The 12,827-nt window shown below is 40.0% G+C and overlaps 1 protein-coding gene across 2 annotated transcripts in view; it reads right to left on the bottom strand.

Moving 5' to 3' along the window:
• The window catches only part of LOC134207912 (telomerase-binding protein EST1A), a 339,763-nt gene that overhangs the window by 159,234 nt on the left and 167,702 nt on the right, over window positions 1-12,827 (bottom strand). For both annotated transcript variants that reach the window (XM_062683978.1, XM_062683979.1), the window contains exons 7-8: window positions 9,315-9,675; window positions 1,584-1,734 (exon numbers count right to left, since the gene is read on the bottom strand). In XM_062683978.1, the coding sequence (XP_062539962.1) occupies window positions 1,584-1,734; window positions 9,315-9,675 (512 nt within the window). The remainder of the gene's footprint in view (window positions 1-1,583; window positions 1,735-9,314; window positions 9,676-12,827) is intronic.

Raw genomic sequence — 12,827 nt, 5'->3', positions numbered from 1 at the left:
GCGTCTAATAACTGTCCTCCCCCTGGGGGTCAAATTTCCATCTCATCCTCTTGGGATACGGATTGTGGACCCCCTCCGAGGAGAAGGGACGCAACGGCGAAGCAATTATGTGTGAAGTTGTTTTCCTTTCTTCGCGCTTATCGCCTCTCATGGTCCGTATAGTGCCCGTGATATCGATGACCACGACGACGACGCGACCGACCACCATCCATGACAAGCACTAGGAAAGAGAGGTTGGGTTCGCAATTGACCTCAGCGCCGTTCAATGGATCAAGCGAGGATCAATTGTTATCGTCTCGAAAAGACCCTTGAACACAGTTTCGACTTCCTCGTGCTGTTTTTTTTCCTTTCTAGTATTTTCGGAGGCACGATGATGATGGGGGGCAACCACTCAAGTGTCCGCGGCAAAGTCGGCGCTAGATGACAGCTTGGAGTTGTTGAACCCGTTCGATCGGTGTCTTGCAGTTTGGTTGGGATTCGTTGAGCGGTGATTTCATGCAGCATCATAACGTTCGACGAAGATGACTGAATACATTGGGCGGTGAAGGACAAGCTCAAGTGCTTGGGAGATCATCGATGTCAAATTTGTCACCTGCTTGAACATTTTAGCTTCCCAGACGGACTTGGTGGTCCAATGACTACCGGAATCATGTTCGACATTGCACCTGCTGACTACTGGGACCTATTATGCTCTACATACAGATATGAAATGTTTTATATTCTTATATTCCAAATTAGACGTCCCACTAAAAATGTTTCCTCCTTCCACAGCAGAATTTAGAGAAAATTTTATTAAAACTATCAGACAAGATCGTCGGGACAAGTCGGGGAGATATCAAGATAAATCATTTACAGTAAAATCGAGAGAATGAACATCGGTATGCAGAAATATCTAAAACCGGAGTAATGCATCACATTTTTCTTATTCTGCTCATAAAATTTCAATTTGCTCCGGCATGTTGTTTATTCGGCAAAAGATCTTAAAACTGCAATATCACCGAACTGCTTCAGAACTGCCTTTGAAGTTGAACGCATCCATAACCATTTCCAGCGAATCCTTCTCTTCAGGACACAATCGTCAATGTTTCCATCGGCCGATGATAAAATCGTTCCGTACACATATAATTATCTCAGACTCAGACCCCGAAGGATCGAATTTCAATGTATGGTAATTACGTTGACTCTTTTACAGCCCAGCCAAGGTCGTAAAAATCTCCGACCATAAAACAACCAATTAGCGTCCCCGGCATCCCGCAGGATTCGCTTCTTTTTTTTTTCATTTTGCAACACCTTCCCGGGCGATCAATCTGTTATACAAGGCTCCACCCGATCGACGGGTGCAGGGATCAATTGGATTGGGTTAGCGAGTCCAAATGACGCGACGTGGCTAAAAAATCGCGTCGATAATGGGAAATAAATTTGCCGAATACCGCAACTAATTCCGCTCGCCATGCAACACCATCCATAAAGCGAAACTCACAATCGTATATTCGTTTCGTGCACGGGGTGCAGCCTAATCCCGAATAAATTCCGGACGTCTTCCCAATAATACCGCAGCTGGGGGAAAAAATGATCTCACTCACCTTAATTGCGGGCAGAATCGCCTTGGCGTCCTCCTGCAGCACCAATTTCTGTCGGACTTCGCTCCTGCTGCTGTTGCTGCTACCAATATTGGATGACCCCAGCGGGGCCGTCGCCGTCGACGTTGTTGAAGGGGCGTTCCCATCGTTTAGCCTGCAATTTGAGGTGGCAGATTTTGGAAGCAAAACGGTTATTAAAAATGACAAAGGTACAGTCGCCCCCAGTAGTGGAGTGCGGACACACTTCTGCACGAGTTTGCATGTTTTGGGATTTGATTGATCCAGCGGGGGGAGTAAGGGGTGAGATGCGAGACGAATTTCATCGATCCAATGTGCAAAAGTTAAACAATTAGAAATAGAAATAGTAGCAATAGCACTTCTATAACCCAGCATGAGCATTATTATTATTATTTATTCAGACTAAGGCCGAAGTGGCCTGTGCGGTATATACGAGTCTTCTCCATTCGGCTCGGTCCATGGCTACACGTCGCCAACCACGCAGTCTACGGAGGGTCCGCAAGTCCCAACATGAGCATAACATTGCTAAGTTTATTCCGACCTAGGATTGGATAACGAAATATCACAGAACCAAAAAAAATGTCAGAATACCTCCCAAAAGCGTTCATTTTCACGAGCAATGCTACCAGCAGAAGATATTTTTTTTTTTAAATTACGAAAAAACAATTCTTACGATTTTCCTTAGACAAATTCTTCATTTTAAAGGCAAATCCCCAGAGGGAAGTTTCTTTGTATTTCCTTATAACGAAATTTCTTCAAATTATTCAAGTTTCCGGAAGAAAATGTTTCCAAATTTGGAAGGGAAATTCCTGCGAAATTTCAAAAGTCCGTTTATGCGAATTGATTCGAATTCCCAAATGGAAATTCATCTGAATATCTGAAAGGAGGTTCATTCGAAATTCTGAAAAGAAATTCATCTAAATTTGGGAAGGAAAATTCCTCCGAGTTTCCGTAGGGAAATTCATCTAAAATTCCGAAGTCAGCCAAATTTCCGAAGGGATGCGCATATGAATTTCCGAAGGGTAATTCATCCGAATTCCGAAGATAAATTCATCCGAATTTCCGAAGGGTAATCCTTCGGATTTTACGAAGGGAAATTCATCCGAATTTCCGAAGGGAAATTCATCCGAATTTCCGAAGGGAAATTCATCCGAATTTCCGAAGGGAAATTCATCCGAATTTCCGAAGGGAAATTCATCCAAATTTCCGGAGGAAAAGTCATCGGAATTTTCGAAGGAAAATTGATCCGAATTTCCGAAGGAAAATTGATCCGATTTCGAAGGAAATTCATCCGAATTTCGAAGGAAATTCATCCGAATTTCCGAAGGAAATTCATCCGAAATTCATCCGAAAGGAAATTCATCCGAATTTCGAAGGAAATTCATCCGAATTTCGAAGGAAATTCATCCGAATTTCGAAGGAAATTCATCCAATTTCGAAGGAAATTCATCCGAATTTCGAAGGAAATTCATCCGAATTTCGAAGGAAATTCATCCGAATTCGAAGGAAATTCATCCGAATTTCCGAAGGAAATTCATCCGAATTTCGAAGGAAATTCATCCGAATTTCGAAGGAAATTCATCCGAATTTCGAAGGAAATTCATCCGAATTTCGAAGGAAATTCATCCGAATTTCGAAGGAAATTCATCCGAATTTCGAAGGAAATTCATCCGAATTTCGAAGGGAAATTCATCCGAATTTCCGAAGGAAATTCATCCGAATTTCGAAGGAAATTCATCCGAATTTCGAAGGAAATTCATCCGAATTTCCGAAGGAAATTCATCCAATTTCGAAGGAAATTCATCCGAATTTCGAAGGAAATTCATCCGAATTTCGAAGGAAATTCATCCGAATTTCCGAAGGAAATTCATCCGAATTTCGAAGGAAATTCATCCGAATTCTCCGAATTCGGGAAATTCATCCGAATTTCGAAGGAAATTCATCCGAATTTCCGAAGGAAATTCATCCGAATTCGAAGAAATTCATCCGAATTTCGAGGAAATTCATCCGAATTTCGAAGGAAATTCATCCGAATTTCGAAGGAAATTCATCCGAATTTCGAAGGAAATTCATCCGAATTTTCGAAGGGAAATTCATCCGAATTTCGAAGGAAATTCATCCGAATTTCGAAGGGAAATTCATCCGAATTTCCGAAGGAAATTCATCCGAATTTCGAAGGGAAATTCATCCGATTTCCGAAGGAAATTCATCCGAATTTCGAAGGAAATTCATCCGAATTTCCGAAGGAAATTCATCCGAATTTCCGAAGGAAATTCATCCGAATTTCCGAAGGAAATTCATCCGAATTTCGAAGGAAATTCATCCGAATTTCGAAGGAAATTCATCCGAATTTCCGAAGGAAATTCATCCGAATTTTCCGAAGGGAAATTCATCCGAATTTCCGGAAGGAAATTCATTCGAATTTCCGAAGGAAAATTCATTCGAATTTCCGAAGGAAAATTCATTCGAATTTCCGAATGTAAATTCATCCGAATTTCCGAAGTGAAATTCATCCGAATTTCTGAAGGGAAATTCATCCGAATTTCAAAAGGGAAATTCATCCGAATTTCCGAAGGGAAATTCATCCGAATTTCCGAAGGGAAATTCATCCGAATTTCCGAAGGGAAATTCATCCGAATTTCCGAAGGGAAATTCATCCGAATTTCCGAAGGGAAATTCATCCGAATTTCCGAAGGGAAATTCATCCGAATTTCCGAAGGGAAATTCATCCGAATTTCCGAAGGGAAATTCATCCGAATTTCCGAAGGGAAATTCATCCGAATTTCCGAAGGGAAATTCATCCGAATTTCCGAAGGGAAATTCATCCGAATTTCCGAAGGGAAATTCATCCGAATTTCCGAAGGGAAATTCATCCGAATTTCCGAAGGGAAATTCATCCGAATTTCCGAAGGAAAATTCATCCGAATTTCCGAAGGGAAATTCATCCGAATTTCCGAAGGGAAATTCATCCGAATTTCCGAAGGGAAATTCATCCGAATTTCCGAAGGGAAATTCATCCGAATTTCCGAAGGGAAATTCATCCGAATTTCCGAAGGAAAATTCATCAGAATTTCCGAAGGAAATTCATCCGAATTTCGAAGGAAATTCATCCGAATTTCGAAGGAAATTCATCCGAATTTCCGAAGGAAATTCATCCGAATTTCGAAGGAAAGTCATCCAAATTTCCGAAGGAAATTCATCCAAATTTCCGAAGGAAATTCATCCGAATTTTCGAAGGAAATTCATCCGAATTTCCGAAGGAAATTCATCCGAATTTCCGAAGGAAATTCTTCCGAATTTCCGAAGGAAATTCTTCCGAATTTCCGAAGGAAATTCTTCCGAATTTCCGAAGGAAATTCTTCCGAATTTCCGAAGGAAATTCTTCCGAATTTCCGAAGGAAATTCTTCCGAATTTCGAAGGAAATTCATCCGAATTTCCGAAGGAAATCATCCATCCGAATTTCCAAAGGAAATTCATCCAAATTTCCAAGGAAATTCATCCGAATTTCCGAAGGAAATTCATCCGAATTTCCGAAGGAAATTCATCCGAATTTCCGAAGGAAATTCATCCGAATTTCCGAAGGAAATTCATCCGAATTTCCGAAGGAAATTCATCCGAATTTCCGAAGGAAATTCATCCGAATTTCCGAAGGAAATTCATCCGAATTTCCGAAGGAAATTCATCCGAATTTCCGAAGGAAATTCATCCGAATTTCCGAAGGGAAATTCATCCGAATTTTCGAAGGGAAATTCATCCGAATTTCCGAAGGGAAATTCATTTGAATTTCCGAAGGGAAATTCATTCGAATTTCCGAAGGGAAGTTCATTCGAATTTCCGAATGGAAATTCATTCGAATTTCCGGAGGGAAATTCATTCAAATTTCCGAAGGGAAATTCATTCGAATCTCCGAAGGGAAATTCATTCGAATTTCCGAAGGGAAGTTCATTCGAATTTCCGGAAGGAAATTCATTCGAATTTTCTAAGGGAAAATCATTCGAATTTCCGAATGGAAATTCATTCGAATTTCCGGAGGGAAATTCATTCAAATTTCCGAAGGGAAATTCATCCGAATTTCCGAAGGGAAATTCATCGGAATTTCCGGAGGGAAATTCAGCCGAATTTCCGAAGGGAAATTCATCCGAATTTCCGAAGGGAAATTCATCCGAATTTCCGAAGGGAAATTCATCCGAATTTCCGAAGGGAAATTCATCCGAATTTCCGAAGGGAAATTCATCCGAATTTTCGAAGGAAAATTCATCCGAATTTCCGAAGGGAAATTCATTTGAATTTCCGGTAGAAAATTCATTCGAATTTCCGAAGGGAAATTCGTTCGAATTTCCGAAGGGAAATTCGTTCGAATTTCCGAAGGGAAATTCGTTCGAATTTCCGAAGGGAAATTCGTTCGAATTTCCGAAGGGAAATTCGTTCGAATTTCCGAAGGGAAATTCATTCGAATTTCCGAAGGAAATTCATCCGAATTTCGAAGGAAATTCATCCGAATTTCGAAGGAAATTCATCCGAATTTCGAAGGAAATTCATCCGAATTTCGAAGGAAATTCATCCGAATTTCGAAGGAAATTCATCCGAATTTCGAAGGAAATTCATCCGAATTTCCGAAGGAAATTCATCCGATTTCGAAGGAAATTCATCCGAATTTCGAAGGAAATTCATCCGAATTTCCGAAAGAAATTCATCCGAATTTCCGAAGGGAAATTCATCTGAATTTCCGAAGGGAAATTCATCCGAATTTCCGAAGGGAAATTCATCCGAATTTCCGAAGGGAAATTCATCCGAATTTCCGAAGGGAAATTCATCTGAATTTCCGAAGGGAAATTCATCTGAATTTCCGAAGGGAAATTCATCCGAATTTCCGAAGGGAAATTCATCCGAATTTTCGAAGGGATATTCATCCGAATTTTCGAAGGGAAATTCATTCGAATTTCCGAAGGGAAAATCATTCGAATTTCCGAAGGGAAAATCATTCGAATTTCCGCAGGGAAATTCATCCGGATTTCCGAAGGGAAATTCATCCGAATTTCCGAAGGGAAATTCATCCAAATTTCCGAAGGGAAATTCATCCGAATTTCCGAAGGGAAATTCATCCGAATTTCCGAAGGGAAATTCATCCGAATTTCCGAAGGGAAATTCATTCGAATTTCCGAAGGGAAATTCATTCGAATTTCCGAAGGGAAATTCATCCGAATTTCCGAAGGGAAATTCATCCGAATTTCCGAAGGGAAATTCATCCGAATTTCCGAAGGGAAATTCATTCAAAATTTTGAAGAGAAATTAATCCGAATTTATTAAGGGAAATTCATTCAAATTTTCGAAGAGAAAATAATCCAAATTTATGAAGGATAAAATTCATACAAATTTGAAAAGAAATTCATCCAAATTTCCGAATGGAAATGGGTTAGGAGAACCGAATGAATGCTGTCATCAGAGAACAAATAGAATTTAAAAAAAATTTCACCGTGAGGTATAGCGAATGGGATTTTTTTTTTATAACGTTCTGATTTTTTTTTTGAGAATGGTTTATTATACGAGATTAGAAATTTGTTTAGTGGACTGAATTCCATATCTCGTTGTGAAATTTTTTTTCGAGGTTCTACTTATTCTTTTTTTATTTCCGTCCTAGCGTATTTTTTCCTAGTTTCGAAAGGAAATTCATCCGAATTTAAGGAAGAAAATTCATTCGGATTAATAGTGATAATTATTCGAAATTCATTCATTTTCTCCGAATTTGTCCGAATAGATTGAACTTTTTTTTTTGTATAGAAGGTAGTGAGTAGTGAAAGAAGAGAAGTGGGAAAAGATTTGTGAGAATTGACATGTAAGAAGAGGAAAATAATAAGTGAGTAGTGAGCCCAATATTTCTTTTACACGGTTGGTATTTATTAATTTCTTGGTTCACCTGAACTTTCACAGCTTTCGAAGTACCACCTGAATTTTCTTTGACTTTTTGGGATTTTTTTCGTGGGATGTACTCATAGTTTCATTGACGCTAAATGTCATAATCTACTGAAAACCAACCGTGTAAAAAAATAGGTAGGTGTATGGGGAAGGGGGTTTTGATATTTGGCCAAATAATCCTTATCATACAAATCTACTAAACCAAAAAGGGCGGAGATGGGATGAATCCATAATTAAAAAACACATATTGTTGTCGGCTCTACGTGTCTGCTCGTTCGGAACGCCATGTTCCGTTGAATAAAGAATTCATCCATCTTTTCTATATGCCTGGTAGATGTTTCTTAACTGATTCAAAACGGATTTTTAAACATTTTTCTTGCTTATTCAGACTTAAAAGATGATGCAAACTAGTAAAAAGTAGATGTACTTGGAAACATATTTACAAGGTGTTTTAGAATTTTTAAACCATCTTTGGTCGTCTGAACGTGCAACAAAGCGTTATACGGGGTCTCAAGTTAGAACAGCTCCATGGGATATCGATTTCCTATTATGAACATGTTACAGTATTCCATGGACATCAACGGTACTCCAAAAAATTCTTGCGTTCAAATCTTGAAGGTCTGTTTGGCCAACAAAGCATTCTACGGGCGCTCAAACATAAAATGTTCATAGCTTCATGGGACATCATTTTGTTAAGGTAACCGTGCTGCAGTATTCCCAAGACTACACTGAAAACTATTCTTGAGATCGAATTTTGAAGGTTTGTATAGTCAACAAGAAGAAGTGCGATATTCTCACCATCTTCAAGAGTTGAATTTGCTCCATGGACCATCATTGGCCATCATGGGCCACATGTTATAGTTTTCTCAAAACACCAACGGTACTTCAAACTACTCTTAGACTCAGATATTGAAGATTTGTATAGCCAACAAAGGCTTCTACGGAGTCTTGCTTTTAAACCGAGTCAAGTACTAGACACTGAAGACGGCCTTACAGTTGAGGTCTAAATACGTATCTGTGCAGTTGAAAAAGATGACATTTTGACATGATACTATGGAAGTTTTAGTTCGGATGACCTTCGTCTGTTATAGACGCCTATACATCCTAAGAATCTATACCATTTGATCGTAACAAAAAATATTCAGCTGACGTTTCGTCGAATGACATTCGGTCGAAAAGATATAACGTCGAAGGAACATTGGACGTAATTTAATTCTGATTAACGTTGTTAATAGGGACATTTGGTTTGGTTTGAACAATTTTCAGATGAATAACTGATTGAAATTTCTTTATTTCTCGCTTAAGTTTTCAAAAGGACCATTTTTTTCTGTTGTTGATTGCAATATTCAGATTAATTCATGAAAAAACTGTTGAAAAGTTAAGCAAGATTTGTTAGCTTTTGACGAGTTATCTTTACGTCGAAGGACACATCATAGAAGGAAAATATAAAGCGAACGCAAATGCCCTCCTGGTGGCGCCTTCATGGATGACGGAATTGTGATTCTTAGAATAATTAACTTAATTACGTGACATGTTGCGTTTGCGTAAATATTAAGCCAAAAAAGAAATGGCCTTTTCTAGTGAGTTTCCTGAAAATTTGTCTCGCTTGGTCTTTTCACTCCATAAGCAAAGAGCAATGCCAAAAAACAGCTCATCTGCTCCAAAAACGACTTGCTCATAGTATTTTTGTTCTAAGATATTTTGAAATCTCTCCAAATAATGATAATTTTCCAACAAAGAAACCCAAAAAGCCGCTTCACCCCAAACTCCCTATCACAGATCGAAAAGGTGTGAACCCGTACCTATTATCCTTTGCGGTCCGGTTCCCGCTGCCGGACTGAGGTGTTGATTTCGTGCCAGCCACCAAGTCGAGCTGCTTGAGGTTCTCGGCGATTGCGTTCTCCTTGCTGGCGATCGCCTGCAGCAGCGACTCATTCGTGTCATTGTTGCTGATGCTGCTGCTGCTACCGCTACTGCTGCTGCCGCCGCCGGCGGGATCCGCGTTTCTGGTGCCGGGATTGCTTGCATTCCCACTGCTGGGACCGCACGATGCGCTCTGTATCACGTGGATGAACCGCTCCAGGATGATGCCAAACATGAGCAGCCCGATCGAGAGGGCACATTCCTGCACTTCGGAGCGCGCTCCCGGGGCAATTGTGGAGTCTGGAAAGAGAAGGACCGGGTGGAACGATTAGAAAGATCAACCAACATAATGCGCCTAATAAATGGTAATGAAATTCTTTTCCAGGAAATTTTGGCACCGCTTCGCTCCAATTTTCGGATGGATGATTTACACTGCCGCCGCCGCCGGGGAGGCAAACTGAGATGGAATTGACATAATGAAATAATTGGAAGCGTTTTGCGCCTTTTCACGGATTTGGAGAACTTTGGCGAGCGGATGGACGGCGCGGAGAACACTTCTGCCGAAAGCCAGTAGCCGAGACAACAAAGAGGCTCTTTTGTAAGGAATTGTTGCATTCGAATCAAATTGCAGTGATTTTGGACCGTTTAGCTAAATTGCCGAACGAAATTAAATGCAGGCTTTCGATTGCAGGGTGAGAACTTAACCGATGATTCAGTGCCTGCACACGACATATGGTGAATCACCATCCGGTGATTCTGGGTCATGTGATCCTCGGATAAACAAAAAACTTAAAAATATATTACTGTAATATTTTTATGTTCCTAAATTTACGTTCCAATTCGCATTACAAAAATCGAACATCTCTGGAGAAAACAAACCAGAGTTACGCATTAGAACTTACCGCGATTTCACTGAATATATATAAATTGACAATTTGCACGAACATTTAAAATGGAATTTTCCTAGCAGTTCCATTCCTTTTAATCATTTATTCGATCTATCACTTTCTATCTGTTTCTATTTGTCAGTCATGTTTCATTAATTTTTTTTTCATTTGCTTATGTAATGGTGTTTTTGATTTTTTTTGTTATACTGGAGAAAATTGTCTAACGCTTAAGTTTTGTTTGTACACACACGCTCAAGTTTCCTAACACGTTACTAAGTTCGTTTCAACATTTGTACCACTAATTCCGGCTACACGAGCCCCATTTCTTCAATATCCCACGATAAATCATCTCGCCACAATGTGGTTTGTTTTTTTTTCTGTTTGCGATTCCCAAAATTATGTCTGAAATTTTTCGCAAATTAACAACGGCGGCGCAAGGCAACGGGGCCCTCAAGTGCCAGGGCGTTGTGCACTGCGCGCCTGGCTGTGTGGTCTTTCTGGTCTAGTGAACTTCCATCGCATTACCCTCGGGCGAAACAGGAAGCTTTTACTCTTCCAGTTTGTGTTCGCTTTGCGTTTGTTTTTTTATTTCGCGGAATGATATCACCAAAATCTTTTCCGTTTTTTTCATCTCTTTTTTGGCACCGACGAACGTCCGTTCAAGAATTAGAACTACTACTGTTCTTTTCTTCTATTGGGAACGACTTCCCGAATTCCGGCATCACTTTCATTCGGTCGGATGATGAATTCCGTCCGGCGGGGGCCTCATTTGGATTTAATTTTCATGGGAATAAAAGATACAAAAATAAGGGCCTCGTAAAACGGTGGTGGCAGACGGAGCGGATGGGCGATGCGTGGAACATTATTTCCCGCTCCCGTTCTGGGAAGAATGGGATTCTTTGCCGAAGAGGAAAGTTTCAAATGCGTTGTTCAATGATTGGAACTTACGCGAGAACAAATGCGAAAACGTTGCCCGGCGAATGGAAGGGTGCTAATTTTCACGAAGTAACTAACATCTTGCTTTAATTTACTGTTTTTTTTATCGCAGGTTGTGACTGCAGAATTAGAACCAACGCAGGGAGAAATGACCTCAGCTCGAAGGGAGAGGTCTATCACCAGGCCCGCGAGAGGCGACGCTGCGGCTGAAATGTTGTGATTAGCTGGTTTGCCGGAATGTTAAAATATGGGCGTTTTAAGAGAACCGCGAATTTGCGCACCATAAAATGTGATAATGGGTGGAAACTTTTTCGTACGGTCGTGGAGTTTTTAGGTTGTTTTGTTAGTTAAGCGGGAGTGCCCGTTATGCAATATGCATTAGAATGGGAGGTGGTTGTTTGCTGTTAATTAACTGGAACCGTAGGCCGACAGGTAGATGAAATACTGAAAGTGTCTGATAAAGTTATGGAATTTATTAACAAATTCACCCTTAATGACGATTCGTACCAATTAAAACATAGCATGACTCCATTTTAGTGATTTTTGAATAATTTAAACACTTATTGAACAAAATATTAACAAATCGTGAGCTTTCTATTATAAACTATAAAGAATTTTCTGTAAAAATTTCAAAGAATATTCCATATTCCATTCTATATTCCATCCCATAAGGGCCCTCTTTAGCCATGCGGTAAGACGCGCGGGTGCCGGTCTAGGCAATTTTCGGATTGGAAATTGTCTCGACTTCCTTTGGAATAAAAGTATCATCCTGTTAGCCTCATGATATACAAATGCAAAAATGGTATCCTGGCTTAGAAACCTCGCAGTTAATAACTGTGGAAGTGCTTAATGAACACTAAGCTGCGAGGCGGCAATGTCCCAGTGGAGGATGTAACGCCAATGAAAAAAAATGATGGATGTAACGCCAAAGAAGAAGAAGATTCCATCCCATATTCCATTTCTTATTCCGTTCCATATTCCATTCCACATTCCATTCCATATGACGTCCCATTCCTGCACATGGGTATAAGGATGAGGTCTTCCACAATCTCGTATTGGGATTTTCCTTTGAATAATTTGCCACCTCGTGGCCACCAGGGTTTGCAAAAATTGCTCTCAATAGATAAAAAACAACGATAAAAAAAGAGACAAAAGCCTCTTCGAATCGTAACAAATCATAAAAACAAGTCTATCGCACTTGTTTACAAGCTGGAAAAACTGATTCAGACAGGCGGCCCCCACCGAGAGGGTTTAATACAGTGAACTCTCCCTAACTCGTGTTTCCGTAACTCGATATTCTCCCTTACTCGATGAAATTCGAAGACCATTGAATTTAGCATACTGTGTTTCCTCCGTAAGTCGATACCTCCTTTACTCGATATTCACTGGGTCGAATTAATTTCCCAATGCATTTTCACCTCGCTAACTCGATGTTGTCAGAATCAGTTCACATGCACAATATGTACAATGTCGGGGCATTAGGTCAAATGCCCTTTGGACGAATAGATGAAAAAACTTATTTTGCGAGTAGCGAAAAGTGAGTAATGAGAAGTGAGTTTTAAGAATAACATGGAGTGTGCAGTTAGAAGTGAAGAATAAGACATTTTTCACATCTTATAAGAAATTAGA

The sequence above is a fragment of the Armigeres subalbatus genome, chromosome 1, assembly GCF_024139115.2.
Source record: "Armigeres subalbatus isolate Guangzhou_Male chromosome 1, GZ_Asu_2, whole genome shotgun sequence".
NCBI classification, from domain to species: Eukaryota; Metazoa; Arthropoda; class Insecta; order Diptera; family Culicidae; genus Armigeres; species Armigeres subalbatus.
The sequence above is the reverse complement of the archived record's forward strand: the minus strand, read 5'-3'. Positions and strand labels throughout refer to the sequence as shown.